The 20,306-nt window shown below is 35.9% G+C and overlaps 1 protein-coding gene across 4 annotated transcripts in view; it reads left to right on the plus strand.

The window, feature by feature from the left end:
- The window catches only part of RNF13 (ring finger protein 13), a 119,494-nt gene that overhangs the window by 31,936 nt on the left and 67,252 nt on the right, over positions 1-20,306 (plus strand). For 3 of the 4 annotated variants that reach the window (XM_054585196.1, XM_054585195.1, XM_054585197.1), the window contains exons 3-4: positions 5,241-5,321; positions 14,771-14,896. In XM_054585196.1, the coding sequence (XP_054441171.1) occupies positions 5,241-5,321; positions 14,771-14,896 (207 nt within the window). Of the gene's footprint in view, positions 1-5,240; positions 5,322-14,770; positions 14,897-20,306 lie in introns of those variants that run through there. The other variant, XM_054585198.1, reaches the window with a different exon arrangement.

Consider the following 20,306-nt stretch of genomic DNA (forward strand, 5'->3'; position numbering starts at 1 on the left):
CAGGGGGGTGGTGCTCTGATGTGGTCTGTAGCTGCCCACTGGGTGCACTAGCCCTGGGGTTTCCTGGATGGTGCAGGCCAAGGTCAGCCCCCTCCTGTGTTTTGCTCAGGGCCACTCTGCCTGAGGCCTAAAGCATTCTGAAATGGCTTCTACTTGTGCTAACCTTGGAAGCCAGGTGGAGCCAAGCTGTGACTCTAGGCTGCTGATTCTGGACCTCACTGAGGCCAGCTGTTGCTTGTTTGAGAGTATTTAGGAAGTTATGAAGCATGAGTCAAGACCAGCCATTCATATGGAAAATCAGCTTGTGTGGGCCCGTAAGTTGGGTGGGGAAGAGTCCCTCGGGATCTCCAGGGCACAACTCTGGTCTGCCAGCTCTGTGGTGGGAGGGCCCTGACAAAGGACAATGGCCTCTGCTGGACTTAATGCCAGACACCTCAGCCTCCCCCTGCACACCACTTGTGCCCCTCAAGCCACCACCCCAGCACCAGAGCCCAGAGGGAGTCTGAGTAGGTGAGCCTGTATGTGGGTTCTGTAAGAGAAACTGGTTGGGGCTCCAAAAGTTACTCCCACCAATTCGATCCCTGCTGGTTTTTGCAGCCAGAATTTGTGGGGACTTATCTTCCTGGCACTGGACCCTGGGCTGAGAGGCCTGGTATGGGGTCTGGGACTCTTGTTCCCAAGATATCCCTCCCCAATTTTTATCCATCTCACGTGGATGTGGGACCAACCCATTCCACATCTCTGCTCCTCCTACCAGTCTGGATGAATGTGGTTTCTTTAATTCCATACTTGTCAGACTTCCATTCAGCTTGATTCCTGTCGGTTCTGAGTGATGGTTGTTCTATATCTTAGTTGTAATTTTGATGTGGTTGTGTGTAGAGGCGAGCTATGTCTGCCTATGCCACCATCTTGACTGGAAATCCAAAGTATTTACTCTTAAGTGTCCTTGGTTTAGGAAGGTAGGAATTACTAACTAGATGGCTGCAAACTGCTTGTTTAACTACTTGTCTCAGTTTCTCTATTCTGCTTCTGTGGCTTACTAGCCTGTCTCATATAGTCAAAACAAAATATTAGGTGTAAAAGAGCAGTGAGTTCCTGCCATCAGTATTCCCTGTGCTTCAGGCACAAACTGGTGACTGAAAGGTTCAGTCACCAGTTTGATTCCTGGTCAGGGCGCATGCCTGGGTTGCAGGCTGGGTCCCCATTTGGAGGTGTGTGAGAGGCAAACAGACTGTTGTTTTTCTTCCTCTTTTTCTATAAATCAAGTGTGAAATATAGTGAAGGAATCATCAGCATGTGAGTTGCTTGAATAAGAACATTCCTAAAATCTGAGTTTGCAATAATACAGATTTAAGTAAGTTTGTAAAGGTTGATTCTTGTTCCATTTTGGACAGGTATTAGGATTCTAAGTTTGAAATGATAAAATCAGTTTTAGTCATGCATTTGTGTGCCAGATGATTTTATTTTTGGCAGTTGAATTCTCCCATTTAACTGTTAATTCCTGGACAACAGTACTTGTCCAACTAGTTGGTGAGTTCCAGGAGACTGTTGGTGATGCTATTATAGCGTGTTGCTAACTAGTCAGTAAGCTCCCTAGATCAAGAGTACCTGAAAGGCAGGTCTATGTCTTACTAAATGTTACGTTTCTGGTGCCCAGTGCAAGTCACACAGTAGGAAGTTAGTAAATGTTTGAATTGATAAGTAGCTTTTCATTGGAGACTTTGTTCTTTCTTTTCTTTGTTGTTTTTTTAACATATTTATTTTTAGAGTAGAAGGGAGAGAAAAAAGAGAAGTATCAGTTTGTGGTTGCCTCTCTTGTGCCCCCTCCTGGGGACCCGGTCTGCAACCCAAGCATGAGCCCAGACTGGGAATCACACTGGCAACCCTGTGGTTCTCAGGCCAGCACTCAATCCACTGAGCCATACCAGCCAGGGCAAGATTTAGTTCTGTGTTTTCTTAATAGCATTCATTCCTTGGTACTTTAGATTGTTGTATCTGTTAGCAATTTATTTTTTTTCATCTCTTACCTCGTTTCTCTTTCCTTTGACCCAAAAGGATATGTGAAATTAGTAAATATGTATGTTTATATCTAGAAACATGGAGCTTTAGACTTGGCAAGGGCATTGCACTTCAGAGATAACCAGATCAATGTTGAATATTCTGAGGCCCATCATCTACAAGTGACTTGTTAGCTCTGCGAAGTGCTGTGGGCTTATTGAGAAATAGTAGCCATCTTTTATAGTTTTAGAGAGAGTAAAGCAAAACCCAAGTTTGGTTTGTTCCCAAACTGCCTTTTGATTCTGTTGTAGGGAATTGTCAGAGAGAATTTGCTGCTTGTGAGGGTCAGTGGGTAGAGTAGGGAAGAAGAACCAATCTAGTGGTGTGAGTGGATTAGATTACATAACAGCATAGTAGTTAAGTATACTAGCAGTTGAGTTAGAATCTGAGTTGAATTTAACATCTCTTAAGTCTCACTTTACTTCTTATGAAAATGAGACTGTATGCTAGACAGTGTAAGGCAATGAGTTAAGAGCCAAGGTTTTGGGGCCAGACTACCTGGATTAGAATCCTGGTTCCTCTAATTTACTAGAGCAAGTTATTTTTAGTATCTGTGGTCTCTCTGAAATGAGGATGATGATAATAATGACTGACTTTATAGGGTTGTTGTAAAGATTAAATCATTAAAAATCTGTTAAATGTTTAGGATGATGTCATAAATGTATAATAATTGTTACTTTCTAAATTAAATTAAAACTTTTGTTAAGGTTGCTGTTAAACAGGAGAATTGGTTAAGGAAAAGACCTTTTCAAAATACATGGATTAAAACTGTTATATGTATTAATCACTGAGGATGGGATTCCAGAGAGGATCACTTTATTTTCTACTTTAAAAATCTTAATAGGCCCCTGACTGGTGTGGCGCTGTGGGTTGGGTGTCATCCCATAGACTGAGAGGTCACCAGTTTGATTCCTGGTCAGGGCGCATGCCTGGGTTGCAGGCTGGGTCCCCATTTGGAGGTGTGGGAGAGGCAAACAGACTGATGTTTTTCTTCCTCTTTTTCTATAAATCAATCAATCAATCTTAAAAAATTTTAATAGTGAGCATGCTTTAATTTCAGGAGCAGCAGTCTCCCCCCTAATACTAAAAATGTCAAATACTTTTGTGCTAAAGATGTTCCATTTCTCTTGTTCATGATAACATTTTTTTGTTGTTGTTTTAAAAACAATGTGATTGTGAGAAGCAGTGTGAGACAGTCCTTATTTTGCTATTAAGGAAAGAAAAAGCAATTTCAAAATGGATCTCACTCAATTACAAACTGATTCCAAGTCCTAGTGTTACAATAGTACAGTAGTTCAAGCTAGATAGTTTATTTCTGAACTTCTAGTCAAAAAAGTGAAACTTCTCAGTAATAGGAAATTATATAAAAATATGTTAGTACAGTTGTAGATTTTCCATTCCTGGTTTTAAAAGTACTTTTTTGAAAAAGTACTGCCTGTACACATTTGTGTTTTTCTTTGGTTTATCTGTGTTTATCTAGATCAATTTCTTTATAGTAGTGTCTTTTTCCTTGAAAGAGTTAAATGACTTTCTCAAGTTCAACACAAAGCTGATCACAATTGAATTAAATCAATTAAAGACATGTCTTTTAATTGAGATTAAATGGTGATGATATAATAGCACTTTGTGACTCTAAAGCACTCTGTAATCATAGAACACTCTGCAGATATGAATTAGTGTTACTGCAGGAAATTACCCAGAAGTAGTACTGGCCTCCAAGTATAATGCCAGGCTGATCATTCCAGACGTAACACAATAGCTAGGTTCAGTGACCAAATTCAGATGCTTGAATCACAGTTTATTGAGTTAATTAGAAACATACAGTGAGAAGTACAGGTAACAGATCAATATGCTGAGACACAGGGTAGGGAATAAGTGGAATCTAAGACCCATAGGACCAGAATCCTGTGTTATTGTTTCAATTTGTCCTGTGCTGCATCATCTTTCCCTGATGACAGTGTGGTTACCAGGATCTGAGTTGAGGGTTAGCAAAGGGACTTGACAGATGGAAGGTGTCTGAATCCAACCTTTGTTTGCTCTGTTGGAAAGATACAAGGTATTTACATATGAACACAGCTGTAACTTGCTGTTAATCTGAAGAGCTATTTATCTGCCTCTCTCTGGCAGATGACACCTGAGGCTAGAATGGGGATCACCAGTAGGTATTTGATATAGGGATGATACAGCTGTCAATCCATATGTGCGGCCTAACCCATGCTTTGTGAATATTTAGTTTACTTGGGCCTTCCATCCTTTGCTATCTATACATAACACTCTTGCTTTGTTCACTCCTTTTTATTTCTATTCAAAACAAATGTGATATATATGTATATATATTTTTTTAAACCTACTGTTTATGGCAACTCTCTTAACATCTAATGTACTGTACAAGTTTTATCTGTATTTCAGAAGTTACTTGTTTACTATCTTTGCTTAGTTTCATCTATATTTATTTCTCTCATTATCTATATAGCAGATTGAACATTCTTAAATAATACATCAATCTCATTTCACAATTATCATTTACTATTATCTTCTAAAAGCACAGAGAATGCTTGTTTTGTTTTGGTAGAGGACTGATAAGTATTGTAACATAGGAATCTATCTATATAACAAAGGTGAAAGTTGTTGAAATACTTTCAGCTCTATGTATGTACTTCCTTTCACTGAGTTTAGTCCTTTCATCGTTTAGTCCTAGATAAAAATGTTCAGTTTATATAAAAAATGATAATGCTTTAATGGTATGATTTGACGCTCCTTCTTTCTTTGGGGAAAAGGCATTTTTCATAGCTAGAACCAGAAATAATATAAATCTCTTTAACATCAGATGCTTATAGAGAAAATAAAATGGAATTCTTGCTGGGAAATAGTCTATCTAGAAAATTTCTTGCTAGAGTATTGTCTGTGAGAAAAACTCAGAAAACAATAGGTGGTTTAATATTAGAGAACTATTTTGCATAATTAAAGGAAATCAGAACTCAATTTAAGTAGCTGTATATGTAGTAAATTGTATGTGTTCCTTGATATTTTGCTAGATGTGCATTTACAAAGTTATTTTTCCTGTGATAAACTGAGATAATCAGAATTGTGGAAATGACAACTCAAATAATTTAATAAACTTTTTGTTTTTAATGCCATTTGTAAATTGATTGTAACTTGATTGTTTTTAATTTTATATTTAGTATAATTTTGAAAATGTGTCTCAGACATTTGATGACCTTCCAGCAAGATTTGGTTATAGACTTCCAGCTGAAGGTTTAAAGGTAAGAAAATAGTAATATATGGTAAAGGCACAAGTATTTAATAAGATAATTTGATTGCTCTTTATTTGCTTAAAGAATGAAAATATTTGTTGCTGTTTCTTATAAACTAGTACATATTCATTTGTACAGGGTTTAGACTATTCAAGAGGTTTGAAGAAGAAAGTAAAAATCATCTATGATTGTATTACTCAGAACTAGCCGCTGTTAATATTTTGGTATGCAGTATTTTAGACCCGTTTTCTAGGATATTGCTCTGTGTGTGTGTGAGTGTGTGTGTGTGTGTGTGTGTGTGTGTGTGTGTGTTTATGGAATGAATAAATGTTTATATAGATAATGAACCTATATTTAATGCTAATAGGTTTTTCACTGCCTTTTCACTTAATTGTATTTCTAGAAAATCTTTTCATGTTAATAGAGGAGGTATGTTTTTATTTGCAATGGTTGTGTGTTTTTGTTTTCTGGGTTTATAAAAGATTTTATTTATTATTCTTTGGAGAGAGGGGAAGAGAAGGATAAAGAAAGGGAGAAAACCGTCTATTGGTTGTCCTTCACACGCCCCCAGTCAGGACCTGGTCTGCAACCCAGGCATGTGCAGTTCAGTCTGGTGCTCAATCCACTGAGCCACAGCAGCCTGAGCAGCGTGTTTTTGCATTATCATAAAACACTATAGATTTTTAAAAATTGATTTCTTTAATTTTTCTTAGTGGATATTGAGATTGTTTGGTGTTTCCTGTTACAAACAGTGCTGCAATGAATGTCTTTATTCTTGTGTGTCTGTTTATTTGCATAAGATACTTTTCCAAATGTAGAATTGCTTTGTTTATGGAACACATGTTTAAAATTTTGTTGGTATACCAGGTGGCCCTTCCACATTTAGTGTCTGAAGTTGTTCTTTTTCCCTAAACCCTTTGCAGTACTAGGTATTACCAAATTTTTGTTAATTGATTTTAAAAAATCTAATAAGATTGACCATCTCTGTTTTTGTAGTTAAAAAAAAAAGCTATTTTTTCTTTCTGCATCTAGGTTCATGATTAGAAAGTATTACTCATATTACCTATTCCAAGGTAATATGAAGTTTTTATATTATATACCTCAGAATACATGAAATTTTGTATGTACAAACCACAGAATGATTTCAGCTTGTTCTTTTAAAAAATTTCTTAAGTGCCATAAAACTATTCTCAGGTTAACAGGCATCTTTGGGAGAGGCATGTTAGCTTTTAATTTTTTAAAGGTTTAAAAATTATTTTTAGTACATGTGCTGCTGAAGCACACATGGTTTTAATGAACTTTTTTTGAAATTCCCAACATTGTATGACTAGATCTCATTGTAAAAGTATTTAAACAGAAGAGAAGTATACAGAGGACAGAGGAAAAGCCTTCACCCCTTTGTTTACCTATACATATCAATCCCACTTTTCTCTTTGGAGTTAAATGTTAGCATGTTACATTATATTATAGACCTTCAGAGCCTTTTTTTCTGGATATATACTGTTTTTAATTCATAAATTTATAAACTCATAAAGTTCATACTTATTATTTGTTACATGAAAGATTTCTTAATTTTTGTAATGGAATCCCTTCTAGCTAATTTATCTAGAAAAGGATTTATGATGGGATAAAAATGTTCAGATTATCGTAGTCGGGAAAAGCAGTTTCCAAATTATTTCAGGAATAAACCCAGAATCACCTGTAGAACTGGCTTGATAGAGGATTAATGTATCCACTGACCTCCAAAGCACATCTCCTTTTCTCTAATCAGAAAGCCTCTGTGGTCTTACCTCAAAACATTCTGACTCTGCTGCTCCCCAAGCTAATCAAGGAGCCATCCTTTGCCAGATTGTTTTCCCACATCTAACACCTGGATTCTTCTGGCTGGCTGCCTGTAGACTGTGTAGTTACTAGCCACATATTTTAGTGAAATAAGCTGTGAAGGAAGGTGGTGTCAATGTCAGAAATGTTCAGACTGGCTGGCTGGTGTGGCTTAGTTGGTTGGAGTGTTGTCCCATAACTGAAAGGTTGTGGTTCAATTCCCATTGGACCCCTGGTCCAGGCGTGGGAGCAGGCATATGCAACTCCCAGTCTAGCTGCATGCAGCTTCCTGTTGGACTTGTATATCCCTGGTGTGAGTGCTGATTCCCTTTTTGGGCACATACAGGAGGCAAACAATGGATGCTTCTCTCTTGCATGGATGTTTTTCTCTTTCTTCCTTTCCAAAAGCAAAGGTCCCTTCAGTGTCCCTTCACTGGAGCTTAGGGTGAGTGTGAATAAGTAAGGCTGTGCATGGGCCCTTTAAAGGGATGCCTGAATTTTCAGCAGCCCTCTGTCTCACCTGGATGGAGTTCCTGCTGATTTTCCCAGCCAGATAGTGTGGGAACTCCTTTTCCTGGCACTGGAACTTCAGCCTGGGGAGCTCATAGTGGGACTGGGACCTGTTGCTCCTCTGGTGGAACCTCTAGAGCTGATAACTCCTGATTCTCAACTGTCACATGTGGGTGTGGGACCAGCCTGTTTCACGTCTCTGTCCCTCCTGTCAGTCTCTATGTGGCTGCTTAATGTCCTTTGGGGAGTTCTGTCCAACTAGTCTTTAGGTGGTTCTCCAGGTTGATTGTTCTATAAGTTAGTTGTAGTTTTGACATGGTCATGCGGAGAGGCAAACACAGTGTTTACCTACTTCCTCATCTTGACCAAAAGCATCTAGTATGATATCTTTTATTCAGATTTTATTAAAATCTAAAATCTAACTCATTGATAAAAATATATAACAAAAAAATTATATTGAGGAGAATTCTAACAGTATATACAAGGTGAGATGTAACTTTGAGGTGAAAGATACTCAGTTACTCCTCTGAATGTTACAAATGTTAATACCTAATTTGTGAAGAAGTTTTTTGAAAACCTTTTCTTTTAATACAGTTAAGGGCTTAACTTTTAATTAGTGTATAACCCTCACATTTCTGTCTTATTAAGTGCATTCCTCAGTGATATGCAGAAAGACATGGAAGGCATGGTAATCAAATTTGCAGGTGGCGTGAAGCTTGGAATAGTTAACATACAAATGTTTTGGCCTTTACTCTTAAAAGATAGGTACTGAAAAGAGTTTAAATATCGCTTAGTTGCAACATGTCAAAAATTTGTTGAAACAACTGTGATGTATTTGCCAAAAACCAAAATTGGTTTTAGAGTGCTTCAATAGAACAGGTTAAATGTCTAGAACAGGTTAAAGAGTGGTAGTTTGGAGCACCTTTCTCTTGGGTTTGCCAAAAAGTCCATATGGTTTTTTTCTGTAAAATAAAAAGACACATTTTTCATTTTCACTAATAACTTTATTGATTTGGATATTTTGAGTATGTTTGCTGTTTCCCACATGGTATAATATTGATTGTTCTCAGTATCTCGATATGATCTCTGTCAACTTCAACTGGTCTACCTGACTGTGGAGCATCATCCAGGGAGTAATTTCCAGCATGAAACTTCGCAAACACATTCACTCAGTCACAGCAACTTCACACACTGCACGAATCTTCTTTTATGTTTCAGTTGCGTTTTTACCTTTTTTTGATATAATAAAGCCCTAATATGCTGAAAATGTTGCATATTTTCTTCCAACTGCAGTATTAAAATGGCTACAGAAAAAATTCACCAGTTTTGATAAGTTTCCTTTTTAAATGCATGCTGATATGACAGCTGTCACAATACAGTCTAATAAAATAGTTTTGAATGAAGTTAAAGACAACTAAGTACTACTATAGCAGCTGTGGGGAAGCGACGTGTTGCGAGGAGCGCAGGGCTCCTGGATCTGAGGGTCACTCTCCGGAGCCAGCTGAGGAGGGAGCCAGTCTCTGAATCCTGCAGAGCCTGTCCCAGGGTTGTCGTGGATGGAGGGAAATAAAAACGAGTTGCCACAAACACTTCTGTTTGCCAGGAGAGGGGAAAGGGCACTTCCCTCTAGTGGAGAAGCCCTGAGCCCCTTTGTCCAAAGGCTTTTATTGAACGGGTAGTCAGTGGGGCCAGGTAATAGGAATGTGCAGCTTATCTCATTAGATTAGTATGTTAATGTTTACAGAGAATAGATGATGTTTTGAAGAAAACAAATGGCAGGAACACAGCCATTTACATGGGTCCTGAGAGGAGACTAGTAAACACGAGAGCGTAAACATGAGAGCACCAAAGGATTTAAGGTTAGGGTCGGTGAATAATTTCCTTCCCAGCACAAGTTGGCTATCATAGCTTTTGAAGGAGAAACAAAACACGCTTTAAAGAATGTACTTTTGGGCCTATTTCCCCTGGGAACCGCCAGATCCAGTTTAGGGCTGTCTCCAGTATTTTTTCGAGCCTGAGCCAGGGAGGGGGAGAGATCTGCCAAGAGACAAGGAGACTTCTTTCAGATAGAATGAGGACTCTGGCCATGTCCAAGCCGAGTTGAGGGGTGTGGGCCTTTTTGCCCTTTCTCCGGGTCCCCCAAGTCCTTGTCTGCTGCCCATACCGGCCATAACTGTCTTAGGTTGTCCCTCCCTGTGAGACATCTTACCCGTCTTTGACTAACTGACCATCACAGGGCCAAGCAGGGTGATGTGAGGGAGGCAGGGGCTGTGCCCCTGTCAGGGGGACAGGTTTTGTCTCCTCAGTGGCCTATTTTCCCAAGGCCTCCTTGATTATTTCCAGGCTTGGGGCCCTCTCGCCTGTCGGCAGGGCTATAGTTCCTGAAACCAGACAGGGCATTTCCCAACATAGAGCCATCTTATAGAAAAAAACTGTTTTGCCAACCCGGTATTTACTAGGTGGGATGTTGCCTGATTTATGATTTGTGGAGTGAAGTCATTTAGATCTTTAACTAAAAATAATAATGATAATAATTCCTATTTGTTGTTATATTGGTCAGATCATATATAGTAGTATGGTCAGTTTTTGGCACCCAACTGAAATACAGTAAAATTTAAGAACCAAAACAAGCACCACTTTTTCTGTTACTGCTTCCCATAGTTAGAATGATTTGCTTTGTTCTTTGCAGTTGTGCTTTATGATGCTTGTACTTTGTTTTCTCTCATCTTATTGGATCTGTTCGTTCTTTTCAGTTATTGCTTGGGTAGACTCAGTCTAATCCATTCTGTACTGAACCAGAGCCCTCATGAAATGTGACCAGTGTGTTCAGAGCATAGTGTTAAAGGAACTTATTGTGATATGAATTATGGTTAAAGGATGTTTTGCTGTGTAAGGAGAGAGCAATCCCCAACTATTTGTAAAAAAAGGAATTAAATGTGTCCTGTATGTGAAAGTTGCTGGTAGATTTTGGAAGAATGATCTAATAAAGAATTAGAGAAAAGGGCAGTGGATCTTTTTAACATTATAGAAAGTTGTTGATATAAATAAGGTCATTTGTTTCACATTAGGAAAATGTTAGCTAATGAAATCTGATCAGTAGAACTCTTTTTGGTCTAGGTTTGAATGTAAAAATTGTGGGAGAAAGGTTGACATATTTATCATTTGACATATTTGTATCAAATTTTGGAATCAGCCATAATTGCCTTTTAGACCGTCATTTTTGCCTGTTCATTTTTGTAAACACTCATTCCTCTTTTTTGTTGTCCATTTTGTTCTTCACCTAGTGGGTTTTGTGTGTGTGTTGTTTTTGTTTTTTTTGCCTGTCTTATGGAGGCAATATAGTATATTGGTTAAAAGCACAGGATCTGGAGTTAGGCTTCCTGGAATTGCATGCCTGCTATGTGTAACCTTAGGCAGGTTACTTTTTTTGAGACCTGCCTATTCATCATCTTTAAAATAGTGATGATAAAAATAATAAAATGAAATAGTGATGATAATAATAGTTACCTAATAGGGTTGCAAAGATGAACTGAATTAGAACATTGAAAGGGCATAGAACCTGACACATAGTACGAGTGCCATGGCTCACCAGACATTAACTGCTTGATGTTGCTGCAGTTACTCATAATTTAAGGCATTTACTAAGAAAACAACTTATCACTCCTTTTCTTTCTACTTTTACTTTTATATGCCAATGAAGGCAAAGATGCACCATTACATTGTATTGATCATTTTTGTTGAATTATTGCTGCATATACTCTTCTTAATTTTACTCATTTTATAGTTAGTGACATTCACTGAAATCTGAAAGGAAGGAAAGTGAAGGTCTTTTCAGCCCAAAATAATTTTTTAAAGAAAACCACTTTATCGGAATTGAATATTCTTTTTATGACTTTATTAACCAGTGTAACTTATCAACAAAAGTAATTTTTCCATTATGTTTATCTTGAGTATCTTCTGAAACACTAAAGCAAAGTTATATTTGTATGATTTTTATGTTTAGATTATTTTGGTTAAAAAGTGGTAATCCAAATCACTTTGGAAAACTGCTTTGTGGTATTTACTAAAGCTTAATGTCCTATGATCCTGCTTGATATCCTATGGTTCTACTTCACTGTATATTCTACTTGTTCTAGAATGTTTATAACAGCTCTATATGTGATAGCCCCTACCTAGAAATTACCCAAATGCTCATCAACTGTAGAACAAATTTTGGCAAATTCACACAATGTAATACTATATAGAAATGAAAGTGGAAAATCTACCATGTGTATCTGAACAGCATGGTTTCTTAACAATGAGTTGACTCTCACAAATACAGTACTGAGAGAAAAGAATCTAAAGGAGCATTTACTATACTGTAGGCTTCTGTTTATAATGTGTCAAATTAGGCCAAAATCTAAGCTCTTACAAGTTCATTCTTGTAAGACACTGGGTACTGGGTCGGGGAGTAATGGATGGCACAGAGGGTGAAGGGAACTTCTGCAGCACTGTTAACAGTCTATATCCTGATACAGGTGTAGTCAGTTTGTGAAAACTCATCAAACTGTAAAATTCTATTTTGTGCACTTTGCTTTATGTAGAGTCATTAAAGCTTTTTTAAAAAATGAACATATTAATATATTGTAAATGTACTGCATTATGTATTCAGTGATAATTGAGGCGCCAGTCTACATGCACTATTTTTGTCCAGGACCTTGTTTAATCATCGGAGAATTACAACAACAAAGAGAAGAAAAGTGGGCATCCAGTTTGAGTCTCCTAGGCAGTGGTAGTTTTCTTGGACTTCGTACACAATGTTGGCATAAAGTACTTCTGTCATAAGATCTTGATCATGCATCATTTTAGAAGATGGGTTTGGCCTTAGAGAATGATGCTAGGCATGTGGACTTTGTTTAAGGCAGCACCTTCCTGGACACTCTTATTTAAGAGACTTCTGTCAAATTAATTGGTAAAGCTTGTTGCTCTTCTTAGACTTTGTGGGTGAAAGAAAGAAATTTGCATTTAGTTTTAAGTGACTCACATTTGAGGAAAGAATAGGAATTAGTAAGCTATTTTAGCAAATTATTTTTTTGGCATAATCAAATAAGAAAGATAATGTTTAATAATTTAAGACCTTTTTAAAGAATTCAGTTTTTTTTTGCCCTGGCTGGTGTGGCTCAGTGGTTTGAATGCCAGCCTGTGAACTGAAAGGTCGCTGGTTCCGCTCCCAGTCAGGACACATGCCTGGGTTGTGGGCCAGGTCCCCAGTAGGGGCTGCTTGAGATGTTTCTCCCCATCTCTTTCTCCCTCCCTTCCCCTCTCTAAAAAGAATAAATACAATCTTTAAAAAAATTCAGTTTTTCATTCATGCTAATAGTGTTTTTGTACTTTTAGCTTACGTGTATTATTTATTGTAAGATAAATAATGCATGCTTGTCACAACACATTAAACAGTATAGAAGTGATTAAAAGCAAAAACCCTTTAAAAAAAAGCAAAACCCTTTTAAAAGTCCCACTTGCATGGTCTGTACATACCATAAATTTACTAGTTCTAAAATGCATTTTATTAACCCCATGTTTTAACATCTCTGAAATTGGGATATTTTTCAAGTGATGTCCACCAGGTGGCAGTCACAGTGGTGCTGTCATCCAGGACATGGGAAATTTGGCCTTAGTACCCATGTTGTCATCACTTAAGTTATATGACATAGTAGACTGCCCAGGTTCAATTTAATTGCGGTTATTGGTGTCTTGAAAAGAATTGTACTATGTGATTTGGTATTAAAGCAGAAAGTGTGTGTGTGTGTGTGTGTGTGTGTGTGTGTGTGTGTGGTGTGTGTGTGGTGTGTGTGTGTGCGCGCACGTGCGCGCGCACACACATAAAGGTGGAGAAAAGGCAGCAGGGTGTAAATTTAACATGAGTGAAGTAAATAGTCATTGTTGGAATGATAACCATAGTCCTATTAAAAACAAATGCTTAATGAAATCAAGAGGGGGAACTATTCTATGAGTAAGGTATGTTAAGGTATGTTAAATTTTATTCCTGAAATGTGTGTAAAAACATTTCCTATCACAAACTAAGCAATAATACTTAAGGCAGGAGAAATTGCCAAATCCTGTGGTATAGATGGTGGTGTGACCAATAAACCATACAGACTGTTGTTAAGGCACTGCATCATAGCTTTAATTGCTTCATTTCTTTTTATAAATGAATTTAATGAATTTGATCATCTTGATGCATTTATTCAGTATTTTACATCTTTTGAGATAGTCATTTGGTTTTTCTGTTTTAATCTATTACTATAACATATTAATAAATCACATTAAAATATAGCACTTATGTTAACAAATACCATGTATTAATATGACATTTTATATTAATGTATTTATTATAATATAAAATTTTCTTTTAATACATTTTCTGATGTCAAACTGTCCTATAGTTTTGGGAAAGCAATTTGCTAGTTTCTTTTTAAATTAATAATTTTCTTGTGGCCATCTTTTCAATTTAGTGTATATAGATTCACTTTATTTTTTTAATGGCTTCATTATTTTTCTCTTGTATGAATATAATTTTTTTAATGGCTGTCTTATTGACGTGCATGGTTTCATGTTTTTGTTACTAAAACAATGTAGCAGGGACCATCTTTCTACATATCCCTTTGTTCACTGAGGCTAGTGTTTCTGTAGAACAAATTTCCAGAAATTTTGTGCATTTTCATTGTTTGATAACATAAAACAAATGTAAAAGTTAATTTTAAATAAAAATAAATACTTGACACTACAGAAAGGTTAAAAAATAAGTATTTGCTTGATTTAGAAATGTCAGTCATTCCTGGGAAATATACCAACATGCTAATAACAGTGGTTATCTTGGGGTTATAGGCTAATGTGTGACTTTTAAAAAAGCTTTTAATAGCAAAAAGAGAACTTACTTAAAAAATCTAAATGCTTATGAAACCAAGTACTACTGAGAAGTTCTGGGATTGTGAGGAATTGGAGAGTTAGGACTGTTGTGTTGCCAGATAATTCATCTAACGTAATGCAAAACACGTAAAACAAATTCAAAAGATATTTATAGAAGCAAGTTGAATTGATTTTTCTGAGTTTGAAAGAGAAAAATCTTATTTCCAATTCTTTTTCAGGGTTTTTTGATTAACTCAAAACCAGAGAATGCCTGTGAACCCATAGTGCCTCCACCACTAAAAGATAATTCATCGGGAACTTTCATTGTGTTAATTAGAAGACTTGATTGTAATTTTGATGTAAAGGTAATGTTTGCTTTTTAATTTTTTTGTTAGTGTTTGATTTGTTAGTATCTTAAATACCCCCTTGTTTCAGGACGGATTTTAAAAGTTTACACAATTCATTTAGATTAAAAAAATGAAGGGAGTGAGGACAAAAGGAGAATGAGATGGTGAAGGCCAAAAATACAGGACCAGGTTTACCTAAGTCTTGTTCATTTGCTATAAAATTTTATCTAAGCTTTTAGCAGCCAGTACATAGAGGAAGACACCATAGGTTTCATGGTTCAGTTTTAGTATGATTGACAATGAACAGAATGACTAGAATATAAATAATTACTATTGGTTCTAAGTATTTCCAGGTTGAGTAGTGGAATCTTTCTTAACCTAATCTAGTAATGGAAATGCTAACCTTTAGTTTTATGTCTTCACCCTTCTACTGTACTTATATCTGTATCTCTGTTGACATTGAGGTTTCTCTCTCGTAATACGCTGATCCTGTTATATGTATAAAATCTGTCTCCCTAGAGTGCTTTCAGCTGGTGTTTTAGATAGTATAACAAAAGTTTGCCATAGGACTTCCCTCACTATCATCAGTGCTAGTATGAAGGTGTGTTAGTTTTTGGATACTTTTAATACTGTTTTTACAGATCTGTTTTTGGACTATGCCTGAATTTTGTCTCTACTCCTTTCATTTCATGAAAGAAATAACACCTCTGCAACAAACTTATTAAAGGAACAAAAATAATAACTGTAGAGGGATTTGAAAATGTAGAACACTTTGTAAATAATAGATATTGTTACTATTGTATATTAGTTACAAACCTAAACTCTCAATTGCCTTTAAATGGGAAATATATTAGAGCTTGAAGACAAATGTAGTAGATTTCCTGCTTTTCAAAATAATTATGTTATAGTAGTTTGAATTTAAACCATTTTAAGATTTGATCCAGAACTAAGCTATTGTAAATATAGATTGTTCCAACAAAAATGAAGTATTATTTCTTACCAATTTTTTGCCTCTAAAAAATTAAAAATAAACTAAATGCTGATTCCAAGGTTTATTAGACTACTATGCTTTGTAATTTTTTTTTAATCCTCACCCAAGGATATGTTTATTGATTCTGGGAGGGGTGGGGAGAAACATCAATGTGAGAAAAACATCAACCAGTTGCGTCCTGTACATGCCCCGATGGGGGATTGAACCTGCAACCTAGGTATGTGCCTTGGCCGGGAATCAAACCTGCAACCTTTTGGTGTTTGGGTCGATACTCCAACCATCTGAGTCACCCGGCCAGGACTATGCTATATCATTTTTTGCCTGACTTAAGCTTTTGGTAACTAGAAAGCAGAAACCATAATTTTTAAAATTTTATTTATTTTTTCTTTAATTTTTTAATTATAGTTTATTGACGATGCTATTACAGTTGTTCCAATTGTTGCCTTTTGTCCCCCTCCACCGAGCACCTCCCACACCATTGTTCATGTCCCTGGATCCCATGGATCATGCGTGTAAATTCTTTGGCTTCTCCATTTTCTTTACAGTGCTTTACATCCCCATGGCTATTCTGAAACTACTTGTACTTCTTAATCCCCTCACCTCTTCACCCATTCCCCCACACCCCCTGCCATCTGGCAACCATCAAAACGCTCTCTGTGTTCATTATTCTGTCTCTATTCTTGTTGACTTAGTTTGTTTTTTAGACTCAATTGTTGATAGGTATGTATTTATTGCCATTTTATTGTTCCTAGTTTTGATCTTCTTTTTCTTAAATAAAGGCCCTTTAACATTTCCTATAATAATGGTTTGATGGTGATGAACTCCGTTAGTGTTTCCTTGTTTGTGAAGCTCTTTATCTGCCTTTTATCAGCTAAAATAAAGGAAATGGCAGATTAAAAACTATCAGTGTTTTGTGAATTAGAGATAACAGAGATAGGCAAGTAAGAGAGCCAGACAAACCATTATTTTTGGAGGGTAGGAAATTGCATTGTTGGTAACATTCTAAAATAGAGAACTTTAAAAAACTTTTTTTATCTTCTGTTGGGAGAAACACATCTGAGCTTTTTAATTTATTTTGCCCTGAAGAGACACAGCAAAACACGTTTTTAGAACAGTATTTGGATATGCAGAATGTCCAGAAGGCCAGTAAGAACTGTTGATCACATGCCAGCTGTTATTCTGAAAACAATCACTTTTACTAACACTGAGAAAAACTGTATCCTCTGAAAAATAAAGCTCTTTAGAGGAAAAGCAAAACAATGTTACGTTGTTTATCTTTGTAAAATGCTGTTCTTTACTGTGACAAAATTACTTGGAAATGGAAATGTTAGTTTTGGGTGAGTATTTGAAGTTAAAAAAACTTTGCTGGCTCTTTGGTAAATAAATTAAGGCTACATTAAATGTTTTAATTAGAAAAATGACTTTTTAGCATTCTTAGAGTTCTCAGAAGACTTTATTAGGATCCCCATGGGAAATGTACCTTTGAAAAATTTTTTGTAAAACTGTTTATGTCAAGAATATAAAAAGTCTTGATATAAAACTGGTTATATCAAGAACATTAAAATAATCACATAAAATAGAACTTTCCAAAACTGTTCAAATTTCTGTGTTTATAACCATATAAAATTAGTTACCAGAAATCTGTCCATTGTCATTATAGTCCAGGTTATTATTTATCATGGTTTTCATGCAAAGTCAACTGTTTCTTTGAATAGTCAATTTATTTTTAACTGAACTCTAAGGAAGCTTGGTAAACAGAAATGGTGCAGTTCATGTACTTCTGCTGAATTTTATTGTCATCTTATGCTCTAATAATTATTTTTGAAGAATGTGGGTACAAAGCCATGTAGGGCAACATCAAGAGACTGAAAGGACAGGTTATTTCCTCGACTTTTTTTTTTTGTGTGTCATGGATGAAATTGCATTTGGATTAGAGATAATTGAGAAGATGTTTGTACGCATTTTCTGTAGGACTGTGACTTTTACAAACCTTGGTTGTGGTACAAACCCATATTTTACCTGACTTCTGACTCTCTCAAGTCACATCTGTACTTCACCTGTCCCCTCCAACTTAACCTTCAGAAGTTTACAAGGCCCTGGCTGCTGTGGCTCAATGGATTCAATGCTGGCCTATGAACCAAAAGGTCACCGATTCAATTCTTGGTCAGGGTGTTGGCCAGGTTCCCAGTTGGCCTGCGAGAGGCAGCCAGTCAATGCATCTCTCTCACATTGATGTTTCCCTTCCTCTCTTTCTTCCTCCCTTTCTCTCTCAATAAAAAAATAAATAAATAAAATCTTTCAAATCCAACACTCAAAAAAAAAAAAAAGTATTTACAAGTCCCCATACATGCTGAGTAGTCTCTTCCTCTCTCTTGGTTTTGACGATGTCCTTCATCTGTAACATCTTCCCTCTGCTTGTCTGTCTGGGAAATTGGACTCTAGGTCTAAGATAAAATATCATCTCCTGTCTGAAATCTTTCCTGATTTTTCTCTGAGGAAGAATAAATCACTTCTTTCATATAGTGCTTATTTAATACTATGTCATTCTCTTTGAGGGAAAAGATAATGTTTTAGATTCTCTAGTTCTATTGTCTAGTACACTGTAGGGTACTTGGTAGATGATTAATAATATTGGCTGAATGAACTAACTTAGAAAACCCTAACGGCTTACAATTAACTGGATTAGGGGAATAAATAATGTTATTGGAACTTTCTGTTGGCTTCATGTGTACGTCACATAATGCCCTTGGGTATTTTTAAATCTGCGTATGTATTTGTCCCACGAACATTTTTTGGTAGGTCCACATTTTTTGAGAACTGGAAAAAATTACAATAAAATTTTTAACAATTATTTTGATAAGGTCATAATAATAAATTAAAAATAATTTTTGTAAAATTTTGATATATTACAAAATAGTCCTCTGGTTTTTCTCTCTAGCATTACCTTTCATTATCACCTTTCAGGCCTCCTGGCTGTTATATTACATGGTATTTCCAGAATTGTTGTTTTATTTCAATAGTACTAAGTAAGTAGATATGTCTTTGAGTAGAAATTAACCTCTACAAATTATCCGAAAGTGATTTAATGTTATTTAATTTTTCTTTTCTTTATAATCCTACAAAGTAATGTATAACACTTAATATTAATCTACTACAGAATTATGTTTAAAAGATTCCACTGAAAGGATATATCCAAGCATACTTGGTGGATGGAAACATTTCTATATACATATATGGTTCAAAGAGCTTTGTGCTACTAGTTAGTTAATTTACTCATTTGTTTTTTCTTCCACTCTTTAACTGATAAACATTACTGCATTTTAATAGATTTTTTATACACAAATTTATTCCATATTAACAAAGCAAAACAAATATTTAAAAATCAGGAATGTGATAGTGAATGAAAGAAAAAAATCCCCTGATTAGTAAATTGCATGTATTCTACCCTATCCCAATGAAGCAGTGTTATTTTGGAAACTTTATTTACATATCTCTTCCCCACACATTTTTTTGCTTCAAAATTAAGATATTCAGATTACTCAGATACACTGTAAATGATGAATGCCTAATTAAGGAGAAAAGATAGCTTATATCATTGAACTTCTGTTAATGAGGATGACGTGTCATTAGAGACTAGTACTGTCTTCTGTAGAGTAGCTGTTCTCCACGTGGCCTCTAGTGATACTAAAATAATGTGAGGAACGAATGGTGTTGAAATGGGATTTAATCTTTACATTTGTTTCAGTTTGGTAGAACTGCCCAAACCCAGTGTGTATAGCCTGGACAGTCAGAAGAGGCCGTATGCTGTTTTGGGTTTTTTTTTTTTTTAGTTTTTATCTTATTGTGTTTTGAAACACAGCATACATAGAAAAAGTGTTTATAATGTATGTGTGTACAGTTTAAGTTATAGTAAAATAAATATCAGAATACTTACTGTTCTGCTTTTAAGAGGGACCTGTTACTTATTAATGTTAAAGTTGTTAAGTACTTCAAGCCGACCAAATTAAAGACTTTATGAGGTGAATTCATCTTTTAGATTTTATTAATATACAGATCATATTAAACTAGTATTAATATCTGATCTTTATGGAGTTTCCTACTTGTAGTATTTTTACGGTAATTTTTAGTGTTCCAATAACGTGATGTTAAGTGTACCATAAAGTGATTGCTTATTAAAGCTGCTCATTTTCTGTCTTGTGCTTGAAAAAGCTTGTGATGGGAGAGATTTTTTGTTAAGGCCAGAGCAGACCCCAGCAGTAGAGAGCATTTCCTGTTTCTTTATGTAGACTATTTTCTTTTTGCTTCATAGTATTTATTGTCTTTCCCTCTCACTTGATTCTAGCCTAGAAAACTCATAGGTGTATCTTTTCTTACTTTAGCTGCTTTGGAGTAAAGCTTTTGCTACAGTGCCTAATAACACCAAAATGAATAGGCAGT

This window comes from Pteronotus mesoamericanus, unplaced genomic scaffold (assembly GCF_021234165.1).
Source record: "Pteronotus mesoamericanus isolate MK-2021 breed Mesoamerican mustached bat unplaced genomic scaffold, CSHL_Meso_final contig_82, whole genome shotgun sequence".
Taxonomy (NCBI): domain Eukaryota; kingdom Metazoa; phylum Chordata; class Mammalia; order Chiroptera; family Mormoopidae; genus Pteronotus; species Pteronotus mesoamericanus.